This window comes from Halichoerus grypus, chromosome 1, assembly GCF_964656455.1.
Source record: "Halichoerus grypus chromosome 1, mHalGry1.hap1.1, whole genome shotgun sequence".
NCBI lineage: Eukaryota > Metazoa > Chordata > Mammalia > Carnivora > Phocidae > Halichoerus > Halichoerus grypus.
Window position 1 is genome coordinate 56,669,552 of NC_135712.1, and position 13,369 is coordinate 56,682,920.

At 32.2% G+C, this 13,369-nt stretch overlaps 1 protein-coding gene across 3 annotated transcripts in view; it reads left to right on the top strand.

Annotated features, from left to right (window-relative positions):
* NECTIN3 (nectin cell adhesion molecule 3) overlaps positions 1-13,369 on the top strand; it is a 123,004-nt gene that overhangs the window by 64,457 nt on the left and 45,178 nt on the right. For 2 of the 3 annotated variants that reach the window (XM_036088798.2, XM_078065833.1), the window contains exon 6: positions 11,896-12,034. In XM_036088798.2, coding sequence (XP_035944691.1) covers positions 11,896-12,034 — 139 coding nt within the window. Of the gene's footprint in view, positions 1-1,295; positions 3,122-11,895; positions 12,035-13,369 lie in introns of those variants that run through there. The other variant, XM_036088797.2, reaches the window with a different exon arrangement.

Below are 13,369 nucleotides of genomic sequence, written 5' to 3' on the forward strand. Positions count from 1 at the left end.
TGGCATTCCGTGATGAAACCTGTTTCAGTAAGTATTTTTCTTTAGCTTGTAATTTTAGAATAACTTACCCCATGTAGATTTAGTATTTTTCTAACAATCATTTTTTAAAAGCTCTATCAGTACCACTCATTTAAAAATTAATTATAGGAAATTACCATTCGGGTCATTTATTTTTATCAAAGAAGAAATTCAAGGTTTTTTAACTCATCCTTTCTTCAACTCTAGAGTTTTGTGTAACATGACCTACAAATACCACTTAATTGATAATTAACCAATCTTTAATTTTTACTATTTATGTTTAGTTGCTTTTTAATATTAATGGCTATTTACTCTGTAATCTAATGGCAATACACAGGATCATCTGCATCTAATATTTAAGTATTATTAGAATGTTCTCTCTAAAATATTAGCTACTCTTTGAGACTCCATACTAAAGCAATGTGACACTAAATTTTGCAGATACAGTTGAAATTCTTCAACTTCCTAAATGTTCAGATATCTTACCCATGGGATATAGACATGGTGATGACATTTTTATAACACTTGGTAACATGTTTTTACTTTGTCTTTGTCTGTTAGTCTCATTTGATAATATAGCCCATTTGGCTAACACAGTTTAAACATACGCTTTTTATTTTAAATTACTAAATAATGGTATGTACTACATATGTCCTTTCTAAAAATTGAAGAGTTCTCTTTACTTAAGGAAAATATTTTTGAGAGAATTATTAAACCAACAGCTTATACTATGGCCACTTAACAAGAATCTATAGTTTTTCATTCTTTTAAAGATAAGTTCAGATCCTATAAAAGTAAATGAAATTAGGTAAAGATGTATATTAAGAAAACATTAATTTTTTTTTTTATTCTTTCATTTTATTTCTTTGTTCTTCTGGCTAAGAAAATGTATATTTGGATTACTTAATCTTTTTGTCTGATAATTCTTAAGCCAGCTGTGTATAGGACACTTTAAGTAATGCTCTTCATTTAAAAAAAAAAAAAAAAGTATTCCTTGAAGTACAATACCATGCTTAAACTTGGAATAGAATAATTTAGGATTTACACCATAGGTAATTTTTCATTCCTTTTACTTCATTGGTAACTGGCTAAATGTCAGTTTTGTTATTTTTTAAAAATACATAATACCACTACATTCTGATCTTAAGAATGAAAAACTATTGTTACTATGAATATATATTCATTAACTGTGCTGTCTTTTCAACTTGCTGCTGAATCAGCCTGCATTGACATTCTTTGCCTTTCTGTGTCTTGTCTATCTTTACTGTTTCCATTAGATCCTCCTACTACTACCACCCTTCAGCCTACAGTTCAGTGGCAACCCTCAACAGCTGACATCGAGGATCTAGCAACAGAACCAAAAAAGTTGCCCTTCCCATTGTCAACTTTGGCAACAATTAAGGATGACACAATTGGCACAATCATTGCTAGTGTAGTGGGTGGGGCTCTCTTCATAGTACTTGTAAGTGTTTTGGCTGGAATATTCTGCTATAGGAGAAGACGGACGTTTCGTGGAGACTACTTTGCCAAGAACTACATTCCACCATCAGATATGCAAAAAGAATCACAGATAGATGTTCTTCAACAAGATGAGCTTGATTCCTACCCAGACAGTGTGAAAAAAGAAAATAAAAATCCAGTGAACAATCTAATACGGAAAGACTATTTAGAAGAGCCTGAAAAAATGCAGTGGAACAATGTAGAAAATCTCAGTAGGTTTGAAAGACCAATGGATTATTATGAAGATCTAAAAATGGGAATGAAGTTCGTCAGTGATGAACATTACGATGACAATGAAGATGACTTAGTTTCACACGTAGATGGTTCGGTAATTTCCAGGAGGGAGTGGTATGTTTAGCAACCACTAAATGTGACTTACCTATGTACAATGTTTCATTCATACTAGTTGATCATTTTCAGATTGTTCATACTTTTTCTTGAGGAAGAATAAGCTTTTTCAACTTGATTTTCAAGCTTACTTTTTATATTCTAATTTGACAAATGAAAATGTAAAATCTGGGTTCAATGTATCTGAGCTGCTTTACAATTTTTTTTTCAATGCTGTACTACTGTCTCAAGATTTAAATTTTAATGCAGAGTACTTTATTGGTCTGAGGCACACAGGTAAGAAGAAATGTCAACATTAAATGTATGACTTTTTTGGTACAAAAATTAAAAAGAAAAAAAAAAAGGAAACTACCTTGGCATTGTGTATTAAAGTTTACCTAAGACTATAATCTCAAGTATAATGTTTGTTAAACATATACCTCTCAAAATTTATCACCACTAAATGATACTACATCAAAATTGACTATAAAACTAATTCAAGAAATGTTTATATATATTTTTAGTATACAAAAAAATATTCAGCCTGATGAAACACCTTTCCTTTTCAAACATTATTTTCTAAGTTTCTATACAAGTGGAATCTTTACCTCTGCATTTTAATGAGCCTTGCCATAATTACTGTAGAGTGGCTTTTCAAAGATATTTTGTTGCACTAAAACTGTGGTAGTAAACTCAGTGAACATGATGTGTGGAAGAGCATAATTAGCTGGTCAGTATTTTTGTCCAAAATACGTACAAGAGTTATAATAAAAACATGCCTTTTAAACATAATTATTACAATTTTTTCATCTCTGGAGGACAATTCTTAAATGTTGTATAAACATGGATTTTGGTATGTTAAGTGGCATAGTTTTGTTTGAATGCTTTATGTCCTAAATATAAGAATAATAATGAAAAGATGGTATGCAGTTAAATAAAGTTCAGAGAGGGCATTTCAGTATATGGAACAACGTGGGTAAACTAGCATTGGAGTACTGGTTTTCAGAAATGAGACATGTCAGCCAAGAAACTATACAAAAAATTTTTTAGCCCATCTTGTTTTAGTCATCTAATAGTGATGTTGTTCAAACGGGTAAAGATATAGAAAAATTAGATCAAACTTGTAAATTTGAGGTTTAATGAGAAAAATCTGAATTATAGAACGAGTCGCTAACACTTGCTAATGGATATTGGCAAACCATCCTCCTTTTCCTCCTAAATGTATGTATTTGTTTCAAGGTTTTTGTTTTTCCAATTAAAACTGGAAACATCATAAGGTTTTATGTTTTGTTTTTGTTTTTTACATAATTCATTAAGTATATTCTTTCCAGAAATCATGTATCTTTTGAAAAAGAAATGTTATCTAAATCTTCAAATGTGGATCTTCTTTGTGAGGTAATTAAATTGCTTCTACAGTAGAGTCCTATAAAATTGTAATAATGACAACTATTTTGAAGCCCAAAGAATATGTTTATTCTGTTGATGATTCATTTGAAAAAGGACTGTGTAGAATTGCCTTAGGTGTTTTGCCAGGGAATTGAAGTGGAAGTTAGTAGGAAAATCATAAATAAATTATTTTGTTAATAAAAAGGCAAAGTAGGTACTTTTTTTTTTTTACCCCCCAAACACCCAAATCCTGATGATTCTCATCAAATCTAAAGGAATGTTTTATAAGGCAAAGTTCTAACATGTTCATAGAATTTTGCAAGTAGTCAAGGCCTTATTCTAAACCATTATAACATCATTTCCTTTCTTTGAACTAGCAGTATTTTGTGGAAATTAGGAACCTATTTTATTTCTCTTCCCAAACATTCACACACTTAGTCTAAAACTGTAATATATCAGCTAAGGATACAGGTAAGCTAACTGATACATTGTTAAGACTATCTGGCTTTAATATACTTAACCACTGATATACAAATATTAAGACTGTTTGGTCCAAGTCATTGGAAGCAAAACTTTATTGGTAATACCCTGTGATTGAAGTAGACTTTATGTTTTAATTTAAATACCAGCACTGATATGGCCACAAGAAAGATGGATCTAAAATTCTTGCCATGAAAGATGTGAATTTGTGGCTTTTTGTTCACAATTTCATCTTTAGAGCAATGGTTTGAAATGCTATATGAATCTGAGCAGGATAATCACTGTATAAATCTCAACTTGAGTATTATTTGAAGGAAGTTAGCAATGTATTTTAAGAACTGCATTTCAAAAATATAAATACTTAGTGATTAAGACCTTCCTTTATATTGTGGCCATTATGTGTTTAGGGTGGGCTTTTTTGTTTTTGTTTGTTTGTTTTGTTTTGTTTTTTGATGGCAGAGGGGAGAGGTTGACATGGAAAACTACAAGTGAGTGATACATTCTGTATCCTTAAACTAAATCATTTGGCAAACTAAAAGATTTCAAAATTGTAAGAATCTGATACTAGTTAAGACTTTTTGAAGCATTGCACTGCTGTTTATTAGAACTTTGTTTACTGTACATATAAACTTATTTGTGAACATGAATAGTCATTAAACATTTTTGTTAAATTAATTTTTTAATATCTGTGATATACACAGCTAATTGATAGGTACATATGAAAATCCTTTTCTTTTTCTGGAAAAGATGGAAGAATGTTTTATTTTGACCATGTTCATTTTTGTTTCTTTATTCTTTGAACTGACTTTTCATTTTGTATTCACTTTAGGGTTTTCTTTCACACTGGTTAAAATATTTCAGTAATGCAGGGATGATGAATGCAACTTTTATTTTTTCCTGCCATTTTTATTAAAATATATTAAAACTTTAATAGGCTAGGGGTTAACTTTAAAAGTGACATTTGAGTAATACATTATAGTTGAAATATTTAGTATTTTACCATGTGCCTAAAAGGTTTCTATTTGATAAGTCTAACATTTAAAGAAACCATTAAGGTTTTTTTCAGTAGTAAGTATTGCTTCTGATAGCCATATATAGGAACGTTTTCTAAAGATAACCCTAGCTAGATGTGTAGCAGAAGGGCTTGTAGGAAGTACAATGTATGAGTGCAAAAATTGAGATAAATATAACAATTTTATATGTGAAAACATCTGATTTGAGTTTAATTTTGTTGATAAATACTAAAGGTATATGAATAAGAAGTTATGAATGTGTGGAGGTATGATCAGTGTAAAATATAAGAAAGGAAGAAATGGTACACATATTGAATTTTTAATTCTAATAGAGGAATGATATACAGATTTAATTGTTCTTTCTGTTTACTTGTTAATTGGAAATGTATCATCCCTAAGAATCTCCTTTCTCAAATTTTTGGTGTATTGGGTTTGGATTTAACTTTAATTTGTACTAGTGGTATTTTTTACCAAGTTATTTATCAGGTGGTAGCCCTAATAGCCATGCAACAAATCTTTAAATAAAAGTTTTTAAAAAATTCTTTAGAGGCATATTTCTATAACAAACCTATGTCTCTGTATTACCTTCTTTGTCCTCGTTATGTTATTTGATGGAGTGTGTGTGTGTGTGTGTGTGTGTGTGTGTCTGTGTCTGTGTTGTATGTATAACCTAGTTCTTATATTTTAATTAAGTTTTTGTGGGAATTTGAAATCTATTTTATTTCTCTTACCAAATAAGACTCTATCAGGTTAAGGATACAGTTAAATAAAGTTTGAGAGAGCATCTAAGTTTGTAGGTTAGCCATTATAGAATTTGCTTTTAATTGACCATTTAATTCCTATTTCCTATCTACATGTTATGAATAACATTCTCCACAATCATGAATTATCTGTTTCTCTAGTCTTAGCAAAATTTTGAATGTTTTTGCTGTTGTGAGTTTGACATAAGTTAAATTATATATATTGGCTTTCATTTGGATGAACATATTTCACGAAATATTTTGTAAGTTGGCATTTAGTGTTTTTCACTTATAAACGTTATAATGGTTTTCTTTATAAATGCCATTGTTTCTAATTGTAATTACCTCCGTGTTTTCTATCTCTGATGTTTAAAATTATACTTGTTTTCCTAAACTTTAAATTATCTTAAAGCAAGCAGCAGTTTTTTTGTTTGTTTTTGTTTTTAAATAGCATACAGTTTGACTGGATTAAGCTTGGTTTCCCTCTTGTTATACCAATGGAAATTCATGCATGAAAGAATATCTGGAATAGTGTACATGGCATATCACCTTTTCTATGTTCTAAAAAATGCTTTCTGTTTAATATTTGTTTTCTCCTATTCCAGTAAGCTGCAAGTTTTTTTTGTTTTTTTTTTTTTTAAGATTTTATTTGTTTATTTGACAGTGAGAGAAACAGTGAGGGAGGGAACACAAGCAGAGGGAGTGAGAGAGAGAGAAGCAGGCTTCCCGTGGAGCAGGGAGCCCGATGCGGGGCTCGATCCCAGGTCCCTGGGATCATGACCTGAGCCGAAGGCAGATGCTTAACGACTGAGCCACCTAGGCGCCCCAAGCTGCAAGTTTTTTTGTTTTTGTTTGGTTTGGTTTGGTACCTATGTACTTTGAGTTGAGTAGTGATAGGTTTGCTTACAAAAGCTTTCGCTGTATATATCCTTAGGGGTCATTTTCTTGAACCTTGATGATAGTTATTTTGTCGTGTTCATTTCAATTTATGAGGCTAAAACTTGATTCAATTTTGGGTTGTCCTAGTTCACTTACCTTTTCTGCTGTTCTGGCTGGATGCTATGGGTGAAGCAGAGTGAAAGTGAGTTTAGTAGGATAAGTTTATAATCTTAAAAACTTGAAAGAATAATTCAAGACCCCATTTCCCTACATGTATAATATTTCTATAGAGATATGATATCTAATTTCACAGTTTCATTTATGAGAAATATCTCAGGAAGCACCTAGTCTTAAAGGGACAGCGTGATCTAAAAGCCAGAGGTAACTAAATCTAGAAGACTGGCCTCCCTTTAAAAAAAAAAACAAAAAACACTGTATTATGGGAAATTATACAAAAGTAGGATAGAATAATGAAATGAACCTTCATGTACCTGCTTCAATTATTATCAATTCATGGTCAATCTTGTTCCATTTAAACTCTTACCCACATAATCCCTCCTGCCATTAATTCATCTATAAATGTATCAACACACAGCTCTAAAAGAGAAGGAACATTTAGGAAAAGTAACCGCAAATTTATTATTACACAAAAAATTAATTTGCAGTTTTATTTAGTATCTGAATGTAATCCATATATTATATCTTTCAATCTATATGTTCTCTGTGAGGCACTCCCCTCCTCCCTTGATTTTTGCCTTGTAATTTATTTGTTGAGGAAATGGCTTCATGTGTGTCCTGCAGTTTCCTGGTTTGGATTGTGCCAGTTGTACCTCTCTATTTTCTGTAAATTGTCAGGTCTAGAAACTTTATAAGGTTAAGGTTTAATTTGGGGTGGGGGGCAGTTACTTAAGTGGTGGTATCTTCTGTCGGAGGGCACATCATACCTGCTTTTCTTTTGATATTAAGCAGTCATTAGATGCTCAAAGCCTAGATCTAACCTTGAACCTACTTAATGTCTAGATTTATTAACTCTGTTTTTCTTACCATACCATGTGCTTTGATGTCTGAATAATTACGTCCGTGCTGCTTTTACCTGAGCTTTCCTTTCCACCCTTTTCCATATTCAAGGTCCAGCTCAAACCATATGATTGTTCATTTGTTTTGTTTTTTTTGATCTTGGTTTTAGACTTTTGATTCAGTGATTCAGGGATTTGATTCCATATTCAGTATATTTTGATACTTGGTTTTTATTTTGATACTTAGTAGCTAAAATGCTACCTCTCAAAAACAAGTAGATTTAAATGGAAGAAGTACACTGTTGGGGACCTTAACAGTTTTAATCCCAACTACTGTTTTTAGAGCTAGTCTCCTGTTCAAGATGTTTGGTTTTTCAGTGTTTTGCTAATCAAATAACCTCACCCCTCATATTACCTACTACTTCAGCACAGTATGGGTCTAGTGTGAGGTTTATCATTAATAAGAGTGAATGTAAACCTTTATCTTATTTTATTTGGTCTTCTAATGTGTTTCAGTTTTTTTGGTTGACCCATCACATCTGATTATATGGCTTTGGTTTTACTTCATAATGTAACTGATGAAGTTTATGCATTAAGAGTTAGATATTTGCATTGCTGTTTTGGGGGGTTTTGTCACTGTCTGCATCTTCATTATTGGTCTTCTCTTCATTCTGCCAGTTCCTTGCAGGAATGACATCTACTGGGAATAAATGCTTACTAATATATAACGTGGATTAGCACCATACCCTCATTTGGTCTATGTGTCAGATGTTCACCCGTCACCCAGGGCACCCATGTCGTGCCTCCTTTACATTCTTGACCTCTCGTTAAATCGAGGGTGGTTACTAGTTCACTCATGAGCTCTCATATATCACAGTGGGTCACAGTATGCTGACTGTGCTGAGAGGGAACAACCACATGTCTATTGGATTTCGTTCTGGAACTTTCCCACCCCACACTTCCCACAGGATTTTGTGGGTGCTTTGTGTAGCACGTGAACTCCTGACATTTGGACGAAGTGGGGCTACAAGTGCCAGTCCACATATTAATGTGCTAGTACAACATGTATTTTGTAATTATCACTTATCCTAAAAAAAAAAGGGACAGGGTAAATGATGATAATCCCTATGTTGGAAAATGTACATGTATGGATTCTGTGACCCCACTTTGGGGATTTTGCTCTCTACGGTGAAGATAGGGACTATGTAAAATTCATCCTTGCCTTCTTGGCACTTAGCACGTGCCTGACACATATTAGGTTACTATTGAGAATTTGTTGAATGAGATGCTGACAACATTGTTCTGACCCAGAGAGAGGACTTTTATTAAAAAGTAGTGAGATAAATATTTGGATGGATATAAAGAACTAGATATATTGAAAAGGTAAGCATTAAAGAGGCTATTGAAAAATAAAAATGAGATATATTCATGGGGAAAATCTGTAATACAGTGATAGATATTATGGGAGCAAATAGAAGTTTGTAGATAATTCACATTAATGTGTGAATCATGTGATGACATCACTGAAGTTTTGGTGAAGGGAATGAAAAAATGAAACAATGTTTCAATTAATTGTTAGGACCTAGTGTTTGAATGTAAGTGTGAAAAGTGCCTGTAGATTTCTATACTCACCCATTTTAAGTGGTTTTAGCAAATTGCTCTATTTTACTGTATAGAGTAGTATTTTTTTTTCAAATCTTGTGAGATGTGAATTAGGTGAACACATGTTTGAAAGCTTTCACATATTTTTTATTCATATGTATCAGTAATAAAGACAAACTTAAATTCAGTTTAGTAGTTATATGTATATTTTTTTAAAAAGTAATGAAATTTCTTCTATCTATATTGTTTCTTTTGGTATGATGTGTTAACAGATCTTTGAACGTTTTCGCCTTGAGGCATAGGCATGATACCTCTGGTTATGGGCTGTAAGTTTTTTGTTGTATTGGGGAGTGCTATTTCTTCTGTTTTTGTGGATGAGTTTCCAATATATGTGGGTTGATACAGATGCCATGATAATAGGAAGCTATTCTTTTGAGATACACGTACACCAATCCTTTAATGTCAAATATTTTAACGCTTTTGTCTTATTTTCTACTGATTGTAAGCCTATCGTTAAGATTTAGTAGGCCATTTCCTTGGGTGATAGTAATGTTGCTTCATGTCAGTCACTCAGTAAATTAGCTGAATGTTTGAGAATGCCAAATTTTTATACATTTGCTTTTTTTCTATTTTGTTATAGAGTCTATGTAGATTATGTGGGCAGATGTGGAGGAGACAGTGTTAGAACTAAATTCTCAATTTTCATTAAAATTCTTTTTGAATGCAAGAAATTTCAGCCCTTCCTTTGCATTTCATACTAGTGTTCATCACCTGTTAATACCCTTAAATGTATTCTTTAGTTTTTTTGTCAATTAGTAGAAAAATCAGAAAGGGAAATATGAAATATATCCCATATATGTATTTAACATAGTCAGTTTACCTATATAGAATATCCAATTGGTAAATGGATTCATACCCAGCTTTTCTTTCAATTGCTCTTTTCAGCACTTGCTAGAGTGCTGAATAATTACGTCCGTGCTGCTTTTACCTGAGCTTTCCTTTCCACCCTTTTCCATATTCAAGGTCCAGCTGATACTAAGAATGTTCTGATACTAAGAAGAGGTGTACAAAAAAGGAAAGATAAATATGAATAAAGAATGAATGGAACCCGGTGAAATAAGTATGCCCAATTAAGATAGAAGGAAGAGTTATGGTCAACATGCAGTCAACTCTCAGTTACAGAGTCCTAGAGCTAGGAATTATAAGGCTAATGGGACAGAAGTAGATAAGTAGACTGTAACTTAAATGTTTAAAAATAGTGTCTATTTGGACTTGAGAATTACTTAAGAATATGAAAAATAGTATATAGAGTTGGGAATTACTTTAGGGTATGAAAAGTATGTGATTGTGTTTTATTACAAGCACTATCAAATTTAATATCTTTGCTAAGATTAGCTGAAAGGTTTTCTTGGAGGTGTGCAGTTTGATGAAGAATGTATAATGACCTGTACATTGAAAATCTTACATTCAAAGAGTAACCTGAGTTTTTCAAAAATAATTTTGGAAGTATTACTATAAATATGGTATTAACTTTGTCCTTACCATCAAGATAACCCTCAAATTTGAATTCAGTACACTTGGGCAAAAATGATAGGGCTGCTTTTTATCCTTTAGCAAAATCAAGATTTCCTTTTTAAAGGAAAACCTTTAGAATAATTAGTGTGGCATAAGTAGCATATTTGACATGTTGGGATTTTTTATTTGTGCCACTGACAGTGTATATGGCCTTGGTCACATAACCTCAGGCACGTAACCTTAATAGGTTTCAAATGACCTATTGTTAAAGACTGAATACAAAGCTATAATTTATACAGTGGGAAAAGTGATAGTGTAGAGTAGAAATTATTCCTAGGTCATTCCAAATCTTTAAACATTTACAAGAGCAGAATAATATTTGACTGGCTTGGATTTCAGAGCTTTCCTCGTATAGCACATACTCAAATGGAGATAGTGGGGATTAGAGAAATGAGCAGTAATAGAAAGATAAACTAGGCATGTATTAGCAAATAAGGGTAAGAGTTTAATGTCGCTGAAATTATCAAAATACTTACACATAAGGATTGATTGTACTGTCATATCCAAATATTTACACTTGAAAATACATAGATACAATAGTTTTAGGTAAATTCCCTTATTTGAATGTTCATAAAGTAGAGTGACTTAATTTTTCAGGATCATATGAAGTGATAATTGCTAAATATGTTTTTAAAATCCTTAACAAAATTTATGGTGCAGGCTGGGAAAGAGAAATTGGTATTTAGAAATTATGTAGTGTGTTTACAGCCAAGGGATAGGGATGATTTTCCATTTAATTTTGTAGTAAAGACACTATCTTCAGTGTACTTTGTATTAAATGTTCATGAATTAAGGGAAGTTATCTGCAACAAGTGGTGTTTTTACAATACCTCAATTTAAAAACATATACAGTGTCATTTTCGACTATATTTGTTAGATCTGGAGTATTTTTTATGTCTTTGGTTTGCCCCTTCTTGAAACCCTTTGGTTTCCTTAATAGAATGTCTTTTATATCTTAACTAGTATAAAAATGGTAAATGTATATGTTGTTGGTTAACTCAAAGAATAATGAAAAAAATTGTTTTATCTTTTAGAGTAAGAATTTAAAATAGTTTTCATCCTTTTCTCCTCCAGACATTCTTTGCCCATAGAAAATAGATTCACTTGTTGCTGTCTGACTGGGGATATTATTTTCATAACTTGAAATAAAGCAAAGCTGAAGTGCTAAGGTGACATCTTGGCAAGGAAGAAGGGTCTTAGCATAATCCTACAAAAAGTAATGAATCCAATTTGGGGTTCTCTAAGCTTGCTGTTGGGTAACATGCTTCAATCAGTCTTTGAACATTTTAGAAATTAGGGTATGCAAATTTAAGAACTTTTTAAAATTGTTTGAAAGGCCTAATTTTTGTTGCTTTACAGATGTCCCATTTAAGCAGACCTCTTCCGTAGCCGTAGCTGGAGCTGTAATCGGAGCTGTTCTTGCTCTCTTCATCATTGCTGTCTTTGTGATTGTCCTGCTGACTCCTCGAAAAAAGAGACCATCCTATCTTGACAAAGTGTAAGTAACTTTTTTGCTCATGTTCAACATTCAGTATGAGTCAGTCTTTATCTTTACAGCTACTCGTGTAAAATGTCTGAGGGATGGGAGTAAAGACACAGTTAGATCTTTGTGAGATGACCGTGGTTGCATCAGAATGTACTGTTTTGGTAAATAGTGTCAAGGAGCCGTTGGAGACAAATATATTAGACACCTTTTTCACCTACAAATACATTGGACATCTTTCCAGATGATAACGTAATGACACTTTATTTTGTCCTGCCTTGTGAATAAAAATGCAGGCCTTTGATGGAGTGTGGTTGAAAGAGAGATTCAAAATAGCTTAGAAGTTTAATTGCTTCTCCAGATTGTATATGCCAGTCTTATGTCTAGATAGATCTTATTAATGTTCAACTGCCAAGAATTATCAAATAGAGTTTTAAAGCTTTTTACCTTAAACAATTTTGGTTTTGGTGAGTTACAAAATGTGCAACTTTTTTATTTAGAGAGAAAGCAGTATTTTGGGCCTAGTCATTGAGCCAGAATGTTAAAGCATAAATTGCACTTCGCTGTAGAATCAAAAGACCAATGTCCCAATTCACTGAATTCCATCAACAGCTTTGTTGCTTCATCTGTGAAATGTGAATAATATTTTTCCTATTTACCTTCCATGGTTGTGATGAGTAGAATAAGATGTTGCTTATGAACTGTGGCGTTTTATACAAATGGCATTATTTCTTATGTAGTTACTAATATTTTTATATTAGGACTTATATAATATTATAATATTATATATATATTATATAATATATATATATAATATATTAGGATTTATATAATCTCCCCAGTCAGATAGCAACAAGTGAATCTATTTTCTATGGGCAGAGAATGTCTGGAGGAGAAAAGGATGAAAACTATTTTAAATTCTTACTCTAAAGGAAAAAAAATTTTTTTCATTATAGAGGCTGTCTATCAAAGAATGTATTTCTTCTGTCTTCATAAATGCCTTGTATATGTCTCTGACTCTCTAATCTGGCACAGGTATAGCATAGATCTTAGATTAAAGACAACTGAGTGTTAGTCTCAGCTCTATCATGATCAAAGTAGTGGTGTGATCCTGAACAAGTCACATCACCTCCATGGGCCTCAGTTTTCTCACCCAAATGACTGATGGCACCTTGGAGCTATAAATTTGCTGTGATTTTCATTAGATGAAAGGAAATAATTACCTTTAAATAAGAACTGTGAAGTAGCTTTTCAATGCAACACCTGTAACACTGATTCTTTAATATTTATAGTTAAAATATTTATATGTAGCAATAATCTGTATAGTTCTTTACTATTTCAGGAGTAGCA